This window comes from Genypterus blacodes, unplaced genomic scaffold (assembly GCF_046128005.1).
Source record: "Genypterus blacodes isolate CSIRO-AG114 ecotype Tasmania unplaced genomic scaffold, CSIRO-AGI_Gbla_v1 ptg000055l_1, whole genome shotgun sequence".
In the NCBI taxonomy this organism is placed as follows: domain Eukaryota; kingdom Metazoa; phylum Chordata; class Actinopteri; order Ophidiiformes; family Ophidiidae; genus Genypterus; species Genypterus blacodes.
The window spans coordinates 3,635,579-3,654,253 of record NW_027466867.1 but is presented as its reverse complement, the minus strand read 5'-3'; the positions used below and the strand labels follow the sequence as shown (position 1 = coordinate 3,654,253).

The following is an 18,675-nucleotide window of genomic DNA, read 5'->3' as shown; positions in this document are numbered from 1 at the left end:
CAGGTGATTAGGATACACAATCGTGCAAGCCGATAGCGGCTCACTCATAACGGGGCGGCAGGCGAGCGACTGCCTGTTACTGTGGAGGACAGATTAGGAGGAATAAATCACCTGTGCCCGGTCCTCCTGTAGCTCCCAGGAGAATGCAGCATTCCCGCTGGAGCATGACGTGCCACAAACACGGGGGATAAACACTCCACACACCAACGACGCACTCCGGAGAGGCACAAGTCGCTTTTACTGCCTCTGGGAATTTACTCAACACCAACTGATGGCATTTCACTTTATTTCCTCACCGAGCCATTAAGCAACATTGTTTCATCTCAACCTTATTATTTTCTTACATTCCTTTGCGATCATAGAGGTTAAAATCTGGAAGTCGGGTACTGTTAGGTTATCTTGATTCTAAATTAGGGCTTCCTTCCAACTCCCAAAAGCATTTACTCCAGTCCCTTGTGTTTAGTGCTTCTATAAAGTTGGAAAAATCACTTAGAAAAACACCTGCTAACGAGAGAGATTCGTTTTTAAATCTCTATTATTTCCTCCCGGCTTTATAGGAACCGACTCCGCCGCTCGCCAGATGGTGTATTGTGAGATAAAGCAGCACCTTCCACGGCACACAAGATGGTATTTATTTTTCCATCCAATCTCTCTGCTCACCTCAGGCTATGTTCATTATATAATAATAGATTGCTGCAAACTGCAATGTCACTTGTGTTTAGAAAAATAGCTTCCTTGTTGATTTTGCCCTTTGGGGAAATAAAAGTTGATAACTGCCGAAAAGTATTTGATTGGACGCCCCTCAGGAGGATGGTACGAGCAGCCTTAGAAATGACGGCTGTGAAGATTTGTTATTCACATTTATTATGGTTCGGGACCACGGAGATGTGCAAATGTCTGCACAACGACAGGAAGAGTTCAGTTTCTGAGCATAATTAGATCTAAAACGATACCGCAATCAGGGAAAGCAGAATGTGTTTGCTGACTAAGCCAACGTTGCTACAGTTGCAAGAGTATGAAGAACTCCAACACCTGTGAGTTAGATCTCTCTGAACATCATCAGTTAACCTCCATGGAGCACATTGTGGAGCGAGATGCGCCAAATAACCCAAGTGAGCAAAAACATTTCTCTAAATCTTGTTTGAAGCCATTTGTCTAAACTTGAAAGCGAAGGTTTGACCTAAGCTTCCATCTCACCCGTTTCAGCGCTGCCCTGGCCTGCCATTCCATTACACACCTCCAGTAACAGGCTCTGCTCCCATCTATCTCCGTCTGTCTGCAAGGGCAGCGGAGAAGTCTGTTACCGAAGCCCACAGGGACCGCAGCACTACCTACAGCACAGGTCCAAAGGTTAAACAATCAGAAACATGTGCGGTACATAAATATCTCCGCCGATAGCAATCTCGGCACGGGAAAGCCCGGGTTTGCATAAGGGGCTGAGGAACAGAGGATGTAACCTCAGATAGAGCGGGAGGGAGGGAGCGAGGCGCCGAGTCCTGTTTGGCGGGGCTAATGGAAGCCGTGGCAGCGGAGCGGCTTTGTGCTGGGAGGAGTTAGTTATCAGACTGATGGCCTTATCGGCACTAAGGGCCTCTATCACACATCTCACCTCTGGGCTTTAACAAGGGGTCAGCACACAATGCCGGCGTAGCACAGCAGCTATCTCTCAAGGAACAAAATGAGGATGAAGGAAAAATGGCTGGATGATCTGCTCTGCTCGCCATGTAGAGCAAACACAGGAGCTCGGCTCTAGATCCAGAGGAAGAGATAGCTCACATAACTCTGTACTGCACTGTTTTCTCTTTAGATTGACTACTTTTACAATGAATTGCTTAGCCCCAGCTTATACAAAACCCTTATTTCCTTTATCTCACTATGCACAAAAGTGTAGTGTTGAGTAAGTGACAATTGCCCAACTAATTGTATTTTGCTAGATCTATAGTTCCCAGTCTAACAATGACAATGATCTTCTTATGAGAGTACGAAAATTTTTGTGTTTCCAACACTTCTCTTGTTCTCCTCCTCTCTCAACACTTCACGTTGTCAAGGTCATTAAAGTAGCATTGTGTATTTGGATGTAAAATCAATGAGTTATTGTTCAGCACTGAGTCTCCTTTGTATAATAAACTACAAAAACGGCTATAATTGTGATGTTGCATTCATGCTGGTTTGTGTGTAGACCAGTACGCTCGTTCCCTTGACCTCCTCCTCCCACTAACACTTCAACACCTACTACTGCTACTACTGTCTGTTTGGCTCGCCTTTATCTGTCAGAACTCAACTATGGATTCAGTAATCTCTCTATACAAATGTGGAAGTAAACACTTATTTTTCATGCTCGATCAATAATTTCTCTCTTTAAAATTGTGCTTAGAAAAACTTTTGATGAGGCTGCGAGCGACTTTCTCACACGCCGTCCCCCTCCTCCTCTCAGCTTATTATCTCGTGAATTCAATAGGACGTTTTGGTTGCAGGCGATGCAAACAAAAGGTCAAGAAAGCAAACAGCTTTTTTCCGCGCTGAACGGTGGAGGATGGCGACCGAGGCCCTCCTGTGTATAATAAACATACGAGCATTTGGCCTGCTCTATTTACCTCCTAATGAGAAACAAAGATCTGGTCTGGAGGGACTTGCATGCTTCAGACAATGAAAAACCCAGAGAGAGAGAAAAAAACAAAAAGCACTCCTCCAAATAATTCAAACCATTTGTGTGCGCAGGGGACACACGGAGCTTTGTCTGAATAAATTGGCCGTAGAAACACAGAGACGATGTCCTATCTGTTGATGTGGCATTAGGTGGCGTCTGGCCGGATGGAAAACCTTTCGACAACTAGGGCTAAATCATTTCACTTGCATGCACGGAGCAAACATGCGATGCTGGAGGTGCTGCAGGGAGAGGAAAATAACCACGGGGCTTTTCGACGAGGAAATACTTGGCATGATGCAATCGGTTATTTAGCAAAACAAGCATTTCATTCAATTCAAGTGGAAGCAATAGGCAGATTCTTCTCAAACAAGCCCATAGGTTGCATTCTCCACGGACTGAAGGAAATTAATTTTGGTATTATGGGAGGATAGATTATGCCGATAGTGTCTGTGTCTTTTTCTTATCCGGTCTCGGAGCCATGGAGGAGGATCAGGGAGTCCTCCAAACAACACTGGAAAACATGACTTTACTGGCTGGACTGTGGGAATACAATCATGAGCAGACAAAGGGCAGTCCCCCTGCCAACTCTGAGTGGATAAGAGGATTGGGGATGGGGGGAGAGAGCAAACAGCCAGACTCTAAGTTGCAGTGATTCAGGGGGAGGGCTGGCATGAGGGCTGTAAGGGTATCTGTGAAAGTGTTCAAACCCATGTGAGTCCCTCCAGCAACAAGCTGATATCCCGCACTCCGCTCCTACTGTGACAGAAATACACTGGCCTCAGAGCCAGGCAGAACGTGGGCACTATTGATCTGCTCCCAGCGCAATATCTCCTCTTACATCCATAATTATTCTCCTTCAGAGGACTCCACCACGTGCCCCGGCTGCCCTGCTGGCTGACTTTCCGTCTGCCTCCTTGTTAAAGATGCTCTATGATCTCACATTTCAACGTTGCACTGCCAAAGACCCCCTTTCTCTTAACCCCGGCGTTTTCAAATATTTCATGGTTCAATCCCGGGGCTGGGGAAGGCGGCTTCGGCGCTGCACAATTACAGTGGTTAGTCGGACTCCTCTAGTGGAGCCACGCTGGCTCCCAAAGTACCATGACGCGCAAACAGACAGGCCAGGAAAAACAGAAAAATGTTGGCGAGATCCTACTCTTTCTGCACTAAATCTTCTCCCTGTCTGTGTACGGTACATGCAGGGAAAAGGCAGAGAGTTTTATTCAGAGCAGCTGCAGCGTCTTGTGATGACACTTTATATGATCTACCATTCTATTATGAAGAAAATCAAACAAGGCAGCCTTTGCATTCAGCAATTTACCATCGCTAATGTGCAGTGTGACTCATCACACAACTTCACCGACTGTACGTCACATTGAAGGTCAATGTACTCTGGTACTGAACGGAACACGTGTGACTCATCGCAGGAAGAAATAGCGCGCTTCGATTAAAATTCAGTCGTGAATGGCACAAAGGAGAGCGGCGGCGGCTAATACTTCATGTCTTTGCCTCCAATGACACAGTGATTGTTCTGCATCGCCGGGTTTAGCGACGGTTCTATGTTCGTCCTCCAAGTTGGCCTGTGGGTGAATAAACACATGGAGGTTAATGTCTCATGTTCCTCCCATTCACTGCAGACAGCTCTGACAGGAGGAGACAGAGAAGAAGCCTAAAAGGAAAGCTGTTTCTGTAATACGCTAATCTGGCGCTCACATCTCTTTGTTTTCAGGCAGGAAGACAGGATATTTTCCCCGAGCTACTGTAGAGGAGCACATCTCCAGTCCGCTGTGGGCGAGCTGTCAGGGGGGGAAATTCTCCCTTTTCCTTGTGAGAACAACCTCTCGTACCCTTAGGGTTCTTTAGTGAACTTGCCATCACCCACACATACTGACAGCAGAGAGGAGCCACGCACTTGCGCAGTCACTCGCACACGTCACAGAGGCGATAAACAGCCACGGGCCTTGCCACAGAGATAACGCTCCCAAGCAGTCCCCCCCCCAAACAAACAAACAAAGCCAGATGACGAATCCAGGGAGATGTTGAGAAATGACGCTATATTGCCCCGTGTATCTCCAGCACCGCCTGCCTTTTTTCCGTGCACACAAACGCACAAGAGACGTACGGATACTCATACACCCACTTCAGCCTGTCCTGGAAAAATCATTAGAGCCCCCACCACCTCACACACACACACACACACAACACTGCATGCAGATGGAGAAAAATAGGGCTGAGAGCCAAAAGGCCTCAGGGTCTTTTCACGACAATAGCCTTCTGTGGAGCGGCGGCTTGTATTCCTCCACCTAGATCATGGAAATGTGCTAAGGGATGATGGGAAAATAAGCAAGATAACCGTACACAATATTAGGCGGGAGGAATATTCACAAAGTACAGATGAAGAAGAAATCAGTGTCATTTTGCTTTCATGGCCCGGGGAGATGGCAGACTAAATGCTCTTTTAAAACAGCTTGAACATAGAAATGATGATGGCTCCTATTGCCTCGGCAAAACACATTAAACATGGCCATATGCCATTTCCACTTTTGTTAAATGGCTCACCTATTGAGTATTCAATTACAATGGGGGATCTGGTTGGGAAGACAGGGCTGAGACCTTCATAAATAAGCTCCCTGTGAGGACGGAGCTGCAGAAAGCACCGGACAGCAAAGGGAAGGCATGTGGAGCTCATGTATAGGGGGTATAATGTTAATGATGGAGAAGAGAAGGAGGTTATAGGATATTAGCTGCAGGGGGAAAATCTATCTATCATCTGTGGCACTGTTTTATGAAATAATCACGATTTTAAAGCATGTTTGCTGTGTCTCTTGCATATGTACAGCCTTGAATCCTGGCTTAAACATCAGCAGTCAGGGTAATTCATTCAGTATCAATGAACTGTTCCATTTGTCCACCATACATCTGAAATCCTACAATGCAAATCAGAGGTAATGGACGAATCAACCCCCCCCCATTGTGTGGTTTATCTCTTTCCCTCAAATGGCAAACGCAAATTGTAGCTAATTTGATCGGCAAATCCACTGGCATGTGTTTTTTTCTCTTCCAGCTGTAATGATTCCATCATTCGGGGGCCTAATTAACTGGAGCCATTAAATGGAGGGAAATGTAATGCCCTGGGTTCCATGTCAGGTAGTCAGAAGAGGACAGCACAGGAGGACTCAATTAGGAGCTGTGCTGTTCCCAGGTTATCACACGGCATGTTTGCCAATTAAGTGAAGTAGCGTCTGGAGTCTCCGCCGTCCCCGCCGCCTTGGAGTGGCCCCCGCACTATGGAAACGTCGTGGCTGCTTCTCTACCTCCCCAACAGCCAAGGAACAGACACTACACTATGCCCCTGAAAAGGCAGTAATTATAGGACGGATGGGAGACTGTTATATAAGTACGAGGCTGCCGATAGGCCAGGCAGGCTTGCCGATGCCAGGTTTCAAACAAGTACCAGCAGGATCGACTTTCGGCTGAAATACCCAGACGAGACTCGAGTCGGGAACACAGACACATTTCAACATCTGAAGCAGGCAAAAAAACAAGAAAAGAAACACGGAAGCTATTGACGTTTGGGAGTGTGTGGTGCGTCACCATTGTTTGGGGATTTCAAACAATCAAAAGGTAATTGTGATCCAACTGAAATAGGACCCTGATCACCACAATGTTGCCACTCTCACTTGGCTCACAGCCTTAGATGATCAACAAAGGGGATTCAATCTAGCCAAAGATGATTATTAGACACTTTCAAAGTTAGGATTACAGTAAATGAGGGGCTCTGGCTGCACGTACGAGTCTGATTATGCTTCCAAAACAGGAAGATTGGGAGAAAACGCAACAACATGTAAATAAGCTGCTAGTTTAGTCAGCAGTGTTATAATCAAAACAATATATGAAAGGGTTAATATTGGGTGTATATGTTGGCAGAAATGCAAAAATAAAAGGGCTGTGCATAAATGAGTCATTCAAACTATGTGGTATATTATTCTATTTATTCATAATTACACTAATGTCTTGTGATCCTTTTCCTTGACACCAAATGTGAGGGATCCTTGTCAAACATGTTCTGTTACTGTCTCAGCCTTCAAATCCAATATCAAGAGGCCTCTACCATTTTTATAATCTAATTTCCAGCCCAAACATCTTATTACCAATGGGTTTTTTTTATTTTTTAATAATCAAAATGAACACTCATCAGATTTTTCTAAGAACCAAAAATAATGAGCCGAGTGTTTCTGTGACTCATAACAGAGGATTCATCTGTTCTGACTCTGGGAGAGGAAGCCAGAGACAGAGACAGGCAGACACATTAGCCTCTCCTTATGGTGTATTCTGCAAGGCTATGGAGTCAGTCTGCATGATACTGACTGTCACTGACTTGTTATGAAAGCATCCCGGGCTGAGGCTGATCCATCAACTTTGCAGGGGGGGGTGGGTCGGGATGAGAACATAACCAGGAGGGGTTGGTGTGTGGGGGCGGGTTGAGCGCGGATGAAGCGGCCTTGTTGCCTGTCACTCACCATGCACCGCTGCATGACCGCCAACCCTGCATGGTTTGTGCGCGATGGGAGGTCTGGAGCTCGACTGTATGAGCAGTCGTTCCTCTTTGCTCCTCCCAGCAGCCGACCAGAAGGAGGCCAAAAGGAGTCAATGAACTTTGGACCGACTTTAGTCCATCAGACCCTGGAAGACCTCACTGCTCCAGGCTGAGCACTGAATATCTGCCAGCAGCGGAAGAACTTTACCACAACATAACTTTAGTTTTTGCAAGAGAAAGTTGACATGTTTTTAACAGTCAGTCCAGGAATTTGTGAATTTTGAAGAATTATACACCGAATAATATTATTATAGATAAGTGTGAAACCTTGCAATTTTATTTCCTTGCTAAATCCCATCAATATTTCTACTTAAATCACCGAATTTGACCTGAAACAATAAAGTAGAGATCATTGTCATTTCTTTCCTATGGTCTTGCCAATTTTGAAATCCAATCCAGCCTTCCCTAAACGTTTCAAATAGGAAAGTTTCTATTTGACAACAGCCCAAAACTTAATATGAACTATTTTACAATGAAATGGGTCTGAAAGGGCAGCAGAATGTTTCCCAAACAGGAAATACTCAAACCACAAACCTAAACTTGAGTACAGGAGCTAAGTAAATGATGCTTCCCATTACTGACACTTGCTCGGATTCACACATTATATTTGATTTTAGCCTTAACCAGCTTGAGTTTGGGGGATGGAGGCCCGACGGCGTCTCCAAAACAATCTCCTTCAACAAACATACATTGTAATTAAGCCCTTGTCATTTAGCTGTAATGACTGGAGGTGGGAGCGCACTTCTTCTTGAGCAAACAGTTGCATTAACACCGGCCCCGAGAATACAGAACATTTTGCAGAATCTACACTGTGGGGTTTAGGAGACAGAGTTCTTCCTTGCAGCAATTAGGGAGAGAGAGAGAGAGGGGTGCATATGTAAAAGGGAGGTCTTGTAGAGCTTATAGTGGCAGAGAGAAGAAAAGGGGAATACGCTGAAGTCAGCAACAGCAATAAATCCTCAAATGCTGAGCAGTTTCTTCCAAACCCCGTTATGGTCTGTAGTCCCCATCTCCAGCCTAAAAAAAGGCCTCTGTTTAGTAGCTTTAGCAGTGGGGAGGCCAGTTCACCACGCTGTTCCCCTCCCCAAACCCCAGAATGCTGCAGCCTGGCTAAGTCAAGCTTGACTGCTCTGTTAGAGGATACTACACCGCAGCCTGTGACCACAGCTTGACCTCCAACCACCTACTCACTTCCACATAGCTGGGAAAAATCAATAGATTAACTGGCATGAAATAGTGATGTGATTAAGATGAATGATTACCGCACCGAGTCTTATTCATCTCTTCATGTGGCAGCGATAAGTCAAAAGCTAAATGGATATCGAGGAGGAAGGGCAACAGTGACTCAAATTAGACAGCGGACATGGTATTTTATTTGACTTTGAACAGGGTGACAGGATACAGGATACGGGCCGGGCTGTTTTTAAGTCTTTTGGGACCGAGTCCAAATCAAGTGTTAGTGTCTACGAGAACAAGTCTCCAGTCAAGTCACGGACCCCTGAGGGCAAATCTGAGGCTGGCTTCAGACCTGTTAGTTCCTTCGCTTTGTCAACAAACAATCCTTGGATGGATTTGCGTTCACGCCGCAACATCTATCAGCGGTCTGGTACTTGAAAACAAATAACACAGGCTGGCAAACTGGACTGTGTGACCTCATGTACCTACAATAACATAACTAATAACAACATGAGAGACCCAACACAACTTAATGGTAAGGTGGTAGTTGTAGTTGTAGTGGTGTTTGCTTTGAGGTTAAAACGTGTTTGCGTCACTTACCGTCTCATTGCCGAACAAGATGTCGACGTACGGCATGACCTTCATTAAGGCCTCCTTGAAGAATTGGCTGATGAACGGCGCCGAGAGGTTCATGCAGAAGATTTTGTTGTTGTCAGACGCGTGCTTGGCCACCTTGAGGATCGACTCCGGGGAGACGGTCAGGAAGAAGCCCTGCAAACAAATACAATAATAGTTACTTAGACCTGTAAGCTCGCTGTTCCTACACAAACAATAATAAACAATCCCCCCAAAGCTCCACTGCACAGACAGTATCAATGGTGATGTGACAGCAGAACATGGGCCAAAATGAACTCAAGTACAAACTCTCATATACTTAAAACACTCAAAAGTGCTCATTTGTGGTTTTCTGATTTCTGACAATGCAATTTCAGCGTGACGGGGCGTGTGATTATTAAAGTAACAGCAGCAGAGCTCTTAAACATTTATCTGAAATGGTTTCCTGGAGCATAAACAGTGCAACAAAGAGGAGGGGGAAAAAAATCCATCCCGGACAAAGCTTGTGGCCGAGCTCCAAGGCTTGTACTGGAGGAAGCAACATTCACGTATCCAATGATAGGGAGAACAAAAGTCTCGTCTGGACTCTCCTTACTTGGAAACAAGAGAGGCAGGTCCACTCATTGTGTGAATGAATACAAATCAGGTAAGAAAACACCTTTGTGTTTCAGGTTGAAACCTGAAGCGAGACTCTCCTGCAAACCACACAAAACACTCCTCCTTTGATACTGATCTTCTTAACCTTGTTTTTCAGCAACAAGCTTCTCTGTAAAACCACTGTGTCACAATAGGGGCGAGAGAGGGAGAGGGAGAGGGGGGGGGGGAGAACGTCTCTGCACTGTACTGTGATACATTTAATCGGGCTGAAAAGCTTCCATTGTGGATAACAGTGGTTCTCATTGAAGCACGTATGACATTTTCAGGAATTGGAAGGCTGACTTTCATGGAAAAGAACAAGATATAACACGCACAAATAAAGGGCCGCTGTGTAGTCGGTCCAATTTAAGAGCTTAAGAAGCAGGTGAGCTGTTTAGTAGACGTTCATATTCATAGAGTGGCTTAGTTCTTACATTCTAAACTAAAGCCTGAATAAAACATAACATGATATACAGTAGTTACGACATAATATAAACTGTAACATTAGCGTGTCATCGTGTTTGGACTTGGTCAATGGTTAATGGACTGTGCTTATGTAACACTTTCATCCAGAGTGCTTTGCGATGACCTCACGTTCAGCCATGACGGCAGGGACAAGGAGCAAACCTGCTCATCGTCACACGTGTCTCGCTCAACAACACTACCCCCCCCGGGTCTCTCAAGGAGAAGCCCGGAATTAAACCAGGAACGTTTCAATCCCTAGAATAGGATATGTTCCCTCTAATGTAAAAATGTTGGGGTGTCCTTTAACTTAAAACCAGGATCAGTGGCCTACTCCCTGTGTGTCCAGGTACCATCTGTTCTAGACTAAAGGTGTTTGGAACAGATCTGGGAACACAAACTCATTCCGGCTAATGGCCCGTCACTGACCCTGACATTTTTCTTTCGCAGTGTGCCAGTATGTCAAAGGAGGGGAGGGAGGCGGGGGATTGTTTTCTGACACAAATGGTCTTTTTGTGGCTGAAAATAAACTGTCATGGTTACCATAACGTTAGCGCTGATCAAAGGCCCGTGGCTCGGTCAAATATCCTGAGGGGTGGTGAACTTTAAAAAAGCGGTGCCACAGCTTCTCCAATCACACACACCGGCCCCTGTGTAATTTACCTCCAACTACACTATCAGTGGCAGCACAACCACATTAAAGCCAGCCGATGGGAGGAGTACTCAAATCCTGTACTCGGGGGGGGGGGGTAGTTCTATTAAAGCGGGGAAATAATCTCTCCCAAGTAAAACCCCTGTGTTCAATATTTGTGGTGAAATGTACTCGAGTATTCTAGCGACACAAAGTGATGACATTCGTACAGAATATCCTAAACAGGAGCTCCACAAAGACACATGTGCAGCTCAGCATACAGCCTCCTAAAAAGAAAGCTTTAAATGTGCAGATGGTTTAAGAAAAACCCAAAATAAAGCAATCTTTTATAGCACCATGAATGTAATATGTGAGTCAGCAAAGTAACTACAGCCCTAAATCTACTGGGGTAAAACGCAAGCTGCACTCAGAAGAAAAGCACACAGTTTATGGTGGTAGAAGTACAAAGTGTGCCGAAATCAAATGTACCCCGACGTTTGAATTCAAGGAGCAATACCTATGAAATTGTACTTCGGAGCAATATGCATGTTTAACACAGTTACAGTTCAACATTTTCTTCATTACTTTGAGATCTGATTGTCACATAATTGTCTTCCTGGGAGTTCCGAGTCTTTTCATGAGGACATCCTCTCTTGTCTTTCCGAATCAAAACAGAAAAAAAAGATAGAATTTATCAGTTTGGCTGTAAAAGAGATTCCAACGTCCGTCCACATTAAAAACCTTTTATGTGCGCCTGTGTTTTAAGTCAAAGAAAAGCTGGAGGAATCCCTTTCATAAAACCATACGGGCCCCCTTCTTTTTTTCTACAAAGCTCCAAACATTGTGACTCCAGTGGCTTGTGGGAAAAAAAGCAGACGTCTGAGCCATGTGAAATTCCAGTTCCCATCAGTACTTAGACTGTGCAGACTATGCAACAGGAGAAGTTAAGTCTTTAGTGCTGTGGTGCAGCTCGCGTATCAAGAATAGCAGATCCTGTTTCCCAGGTGTCAGGGAGCCTTGTGAAGTGGGGTGACTATCACGTTTCCAGGTCAAGATGATCAAAGTGCTGGGTACACTTCGTACAATTTCCAGCCAGCCAAAACATTCAATAAAGCGTTCGGCGATGCATTTTCCTGGCGAGCGGAGAACACGGAGCGACGCTTGGCTGTGTCAAGTTGTAATTTGAGGGAAGAGTTGGAAGGCAACACAATCATTTTCAATGTTTACCCTAAAAAGAGAAATGACTTCCACTTTACTCACACAAAGAAAATGTCTAAATGCTACTGTGAGATGAAATTAGTGGTAATCTAACCATAGAGGTCTGACTCGGCAAGCGGCGGCGGCGGCGGCGGCAGCAGCACACTATCGCACTTTCCCTGCATTGTATCAGTGTTGTCCCTGGGGCTGCTCACATCTGAAAAGCTGGGTGTGATGGATGGCGTGGTGTCACCAAGCTTAAAATAAAGGTGGACATCTGAAGGGTAAAAATGATCTATTTTGGGAAGGGCATTTTCATTTGCACCAGCAGAGGTGGTCATGGAAAACGGAAAGCTTTTTTTTTTCTCCAGGTTCTATTTTAATTTCGAGTGGGTAAAGGGAGTGTTCAAAATACTGTGTCATGAAGGCTCGGGTTGGACGGATCCCATTACTCAGGAATGATGGAGGGAATACAAACCATCAGCACCTCATGGCAGAGCTGCTACCAGCCATTACTTTAATCATTAATTAATGTTCTTTTGTTTTGAATCAACTCTTTAGTCTAGATAAATGTCAAAAATGAGAGAAATGCTCATATTAAGCACATTAAACCTTTACACCTCATCATTTAATGTTTCATGAATAGTTTGTGTTTTTGTGATGATTCATGGTAAGGAGTTTATGTGTTTGTGTGTTTTCTATAGAAACACTTTGCTTTGGCGCTAGACTTTGGAACTAAACCAGAAAGCACTAATGCCTATTATGCCCCAAACTTGTTCCAATAAACATGGTGAGCTATCTTCAAAATGCTTTCAATTTGAGTGTCTTCATCTGCATAAATGCCAAAAAAGGGAACTTTCCTCCACATCAGCCTGCACTTTCATGTAGTGGCTAAACTCCACTGAGCATGAATCATCAGAAAACTCACTTTAGCTCACCCAAAGAAATAGTTCCCCAAAGGTTCCTCACTTCCTGCCATGTAAAACACTCACACTACACTTAAATAGCTCTATGAAATTCTTAATTGTGACCTTTTCTTAACTCAATGTCTTGGGTTTGTAGCCTGGAATGCAACGTGCAGTCAAACCGAGGGCAGCCTTTTCCACTTCCACTTCAGCCAGAGGTATTAAATGGGCATGTTAATGTTGCTCTGTGTCTGCCGAGTGTTTAAAAAAAGCAAATTGATCGCTAATGCGTTGCCCGTAATAACATACCGTGACAGTTTGTGAAGGCAGTGCTTCTGTTAGCATATTGAGCTGCCAAAAAATCCATTATTGCAGGTTTGAATGATGAATAGATCATTAAAATGGCTGTGGATCATTTTTGTGTCGATGACTAATTGATAAATGGACCAACTGTTTCAGCACAACTCATAGTTGTAAATATTGCCATGACATTTGCAACTGAATTTCCTCCAAATCCCCGGCTCGTGTCGGTATTATTGACGTGCTTGTGGGAGTGATGAATTTCTCATAGTCAGGAAAGCCCCATAAGCTAACCGGCAGCGTTTCAAAGCTTTTCAAAAGCCGCCCTAGCCATGCCATCCCTGTCATTACCATAGACAGCCCCCTATCATGCTCTCCAGTGCAGAGGGTTCATTACACAGAATTAGATGTCACACAGATCAGAGTGCATGTGATGCCACACACTGGCCCTCCTCCTCTGTTATCTTTGTAAAGCACCATCACTAGGGTGGATCGATGGCCAAGGTTTGGAGGTTCATTAGCTCAGTATGTCTCCATCTCCATCCCGACACCTCTGGCACGCTACGCTAGTCTTCCGAGATATATTTCACTCCTCAATAGTGAGGGGGCCGGCCTGTTATACACACATACACATGGACAAACCAGACCTTCACACATGACGAGCGTGTAGGAATCTGTGTCGGTCTGTAGCTCAATAAACAGGAGAGAGGACAAACGGGGCTAAGTGAATAATGGTGTCACAAAAAGCACAATTAAGGTTTTCCTATATTCCTCCACAGCGGTTCAAAGGAAAATAAACGAAAAAGCTGTCGCTAATGATGTTTTGTTTGCATTGAAATAGCCAGTTGGCTTCGTTTAGAATCAAGTTTAATTAAGCCAACAGAGAAGATAAAACGTAGAGCAACCTCACAGCATGACTCAGCATTCCTTGCACTTTCATAATGTCTGATCTGACTGCGGGGCGATTCAACCGTACTGATAGCATCTGCCTCGTCTTCTTTCTCTTACATTAAGAATCATGTTCCAGTGAAGCTTATCAGACATCTAGGAATTCATCCATTTCTTCTAAGGGAGCTGGACGGAGGCCAAGTGGACTGGAAACTAAGGGAGGCCATGCTTTTAGAGTCAACTCCGAGGATGAACAGAGGGGGCTATCATGTCAGCCGGGGGATCTCCGGGGGAAAATAAATGTGCCACAAAAGCAGGATTTAACCACTGGGCAGAGACATTACTTACTCGCTGCAACAGGTATTTACTTCTAAAGCATTTTCTCTGGTTTAAATATCACTCAGTTTTCCAAACGGCAGATACGTTTCCCCGATGCCGCGGAGGTCTCCAGAGGTATATATGAAATATAGAGATGTGACGAGAAGGTCGTGGCAATAACCAAACATACCTGAGCAAGGTCGCCCTAATGAGCAGGGATAAAACAAGACATTAGAGCCATCCGCAGAACACTTCAGGGGAGTGTGTGTCACACTACCAGCCTGCAATTTGTACAGCCATCAGAGAACATAATTACATTAACCTCAGCCACCTCCACTCTGCAGAACTAATGGAGGAAAGAACTCCTGAGGAGGAAGAAAAAACAACAATTTAACCCCAATGCGAGGTTAAAGTTTGTTGGCATCACAACACTGAAACGCTGGTGTGATTTGGGTGATATGTCACTAAAAGTAATTTGAGATCAGCTGCAGGGTTTAATTCAGATGGCTGGCTTTTGCTCTCCTGTTAAGCTCCACCGTTTCAAAAATGTGTTGGCCCGGGTAAGAGGCCAGCCTGAGCACAGAGAGCCAATGCCAAGGAATGTACTTAAGATCTAAAACAGACAAGATTTAAAGCCAAGAGCATTTAAATGCCAATACTAATCCACACAATAATTTGGTGCATAGCACAAAATGCTGTCCGCTTACAGATCCCATATGTTACCTCTGTGAGGAGATGAAACAAGAAAATGATCCCAGTAAAGAGGCTTTCTTCCCCTGAAACTGTGTTATGTTGGTAATGAAAATGGGGGCTCTTTCTTGGCCTCTCTTTGGGAGCTGGGGCTAGAACAAACTGTTTGGTTTGCAGGGAGTTAAAACTTGCTAATGCATACACTCTCAAGTGTCCTTGTCTGCCACACTGCACTTAATTAGCATTTTAGTGTGAGCAGTTCTCTCTCCTTCAGTACCTCTGAAGGGGAAACATCACTCTCACACACACACACACACACACACACACACACACACACACACACACACACACACACACACACACACACACACACACACACACACACACACACACACACACACACACACACACACACACACACACACACACACACACACACACACACACACACACACACACACACGAGTCAAGTTTGAGCTCCTGCAGCTCCTACACTACTTGACAACAGGATGTGGAATGGAAGAAGAGTTGGTGGGGGTCGATGGAAAAGAAGGAATAAAAAATCTGCAAAACACACCTATGTGAAAACAGATGTCGGGGCTTCAGGCTTGTCTCCTCTGAATGGGCTTGAAAGGACATATTAATATATGGGTCAGATGTAGAAAGCAGAGGCTCAGTGTTGGAGTGTCGATGCTGCAGAGCGGTGTCTAGTTTCAACGAGCTGGTAACCACAGACAGAAACCAAACCTCTGCAGACATCCCCCAACACTGCAGCGCAGAAGTGAACATTTCCAAATGTGGCACTCTGTGGATGTAAATGAATTAGTGCACTTAACTTGGACATTAGGATGAGGAACTGAGGAGACAGTCTTCCACTGTTCGCAGCCAGTCCAGTGAGGCGCTGGCGCACCAGGTTGGAAAATTACAGGTAATTGCAGAAGCCATTGAATCAAATTTGGTTTTGGTTGAAAGACTAAAATAACAAAGGTCTGATTGCTGAAAAGACAAGGGCAGGGAGCTCAGTGGCCCCACTGCTAAGAGTTAATTTGATACATATTTCTCCCCCTTGTAACGTCTGAGGTACTGGCAAGTGATGGCGAACAGAGAGTGAGAGGGAGGGTGAGACCCCCGCTTTCCCTGCAAATACTATCCATCTGCCATATTACATTTAACCAGCATGAGAAGCTAAGGGAGCGCCCTTGCACAATATTGTGTGAAGGCTGTCAAACTCAATGCAGGAGCCCGGTGCCCACTGTTTAGAGCCGAGGACGTAGACGTGCTTAAATTCGGTCTAATAATAACTTCTGACTGCGTGCGCTCAGCAGCAGCAGTGAAACAGCGGAGCATGTGGCAAAAAGAGAACTTTTAATTATTCATGCCTGTTTAAAGAATCATTTAATTGAAACTGTAATATGATGGCCCCGGATGAAAACGCCAACAGCTATCAACAGCTTTTTGCCTAATCGCCAAATTAGACTTTCAAATGAATCGAGAGCGTAAAATGTTGAAGCAGCTTTGGAACATGCAAACCACAATATTATTGCACACTCTTATGTGTGTGTAGTGGCAAATACAGAGGCCCAAAAATGACAGATGTGTAGTTCAGTTATGATATCAAAAAGATGTTCAAAAAGACTGTATTGTTTATTCCAGTGTTTTTGAACAGCTTGTTGGGGGCTGAGTAATAAAATTGTGATCCTAGTATTGAAAATTCTAACTTTGTTGCAGTTCCTTATTTTTTTTAAATCATAATCTCCTACACAACAAACCCTAGCGACCATCTGAATATTGTGTACTAACCACCTGAAACATGGAAGTGAATACCGAGGAACCAGCGGGCAAACAAAGCACAACCAAGCAACAAGTTAGGCCACGAAGACAAGCACTGATCTAGTTCAAAGCCAAGATCATGGGTATTAGCCATGACAACTACTGATGTCTTTACACTTGCATTATTAATCCACTTTGTACAACTAACAGAGCTTTGGGCTCTCTGATCACTGAGCACTACTTCCAAAAAAACAAATGACTTCCTTGCATGTCAGACTCTGAACTTACTGAACCCAATGCAATCACAGGTTCCAGTCTGGGTGAAAGGTGTAGTTGTATAGTTTGTTTGGGTGTTACTTTTTATAGAATGAATCGATATTGTATTTCTATTTATTTATCCAAAGACCAAAATAAAAGATACATCCATTTCTGAATACATATACTGAATCTTAAGCTATAGGAAACTCTGGAAAACACGTGGGTTGTATCTTGCAGGCTTTACCAAGTCCTGAAAAGATCAAAACATATTTCCCAATCCTACTTTTTCATTGCCGACACTATTCCAGAATTATAAACTCACACTGGGCTCATATTCAGCTTTTAGAATCTTTGGACTTGAGTGATTCAACATAGGGTTCATATTCACTTCTGGTATTGGTACACCACTAGAAATCAAGCTCAGAAAAATCAATTGCCTGGAGGCAAGAAGTGTGAACTTTCATACCCTAAGCCCAATTTCCTTGAAAGTGAAGGTCCTAAATCAAATCAAGCAAAGCCAATGTAGCGTGGAATTATGCAAAGAATGACACCGCTGTATAAAATGACAACTTGTACGGAATACTGTCAGGGCTAGGAAACTTATGAGTGTTTATTTACTCCCCTTGTTTTTATCTTCCTGGCACTGTGATGATGCAGGGAGTCAACTCCGATTGTCTTTGTGTGTTCAGATTAAGGGGGGAGAAATATTGAGTGCACACAGCTCGATGTAAACACACAAAGAGGAAGGGGAGGCTGGGGAACGCAGCGGTGCACAGAGCCACAAGCTTTACCAGTCCTGTCAATGCCGGTATAATCTCTCTCTGCAGGATCTTTATTAAGATAAAGATTGTGTTTGTGGCTGTGTTTTTGTTGTTTTAAAAAGGAGAGGGCTGTTTCTGTTAAAACTTAAATTACCTTTATGATTTCACTGTGGAGTAGAACGGCCACTTTTCTGAGCTCACAGCAGGACTTCAAAAAATCTTGGTGATCAAGTGGTACAAATGAAGACACTGCAGCAGCTTTAAACTTTTCAAAGTAAATGCGAGAGAATGTTCACTCCCTGTGCTTACACTCTGTTTCTGAAGGAGGTGCTGTCAATTGGACTTAGGCAACACAAGATATTTTCTTGACCTGAGTTTTTAGGATCGGTTTTCATGCACAAATGTTCAAGGAAACCAAACCGTATGAACAAAAGGCATGTGAAAGCTTGATATGGTCATTGTTCAGAAATGTCTGGGCATGAAATCGAGGAATTGGTGCCAGAGTAGCTATGTAACATGGCAAAGAGAATTGGTATACAGTCCTACGCATACTCATCCTTTCATAGGCTACATGAATTCTTACACTAAGTGAAATAACCTGACACAAGACACCATCGTGTGTATCAGATGGATCCATTCAAGATGGCCATTTTATACACATTTACTTAAAATTCAACCTAAAATATTAAATACCTTCAGAAACTTTAGGAAATCCAATAGAATGAAAATTTAAGTTGTGTATGCTTGGATGAAGATTGGACAGAAAACACAAGTTTATTAGAATATGGTGGAAAAGTTCAATCCTGTATCCTCAGGGTGTCTCA

General features: G+C 44.1%; 1 protein-coding gene across 2 annotated transcripts in view; it reads right to left on the bottom strand.

Annotated features, from left to right (window-relative positions):
- The window catches only part of adkb (adenosine kinase b), a 102,455-nt gene that overhangs the window by 19,165 nt on the left and 64,615 nt on the right, over positions 1–18,675 (bottom strand). For both annotated transcript variants that reach the window (XM_076152287.1, XM_076152288.1), the window contains exon 7: positions 9,021–9,191. In XM_076152287.1, coding sequence (XP_076008402.1) covers positions 9,021–9,191 — 171 coding nt within the window. The remainder of the gene's footprint in view (positions 1–9,020; positions 9,192–18,675) is intronic.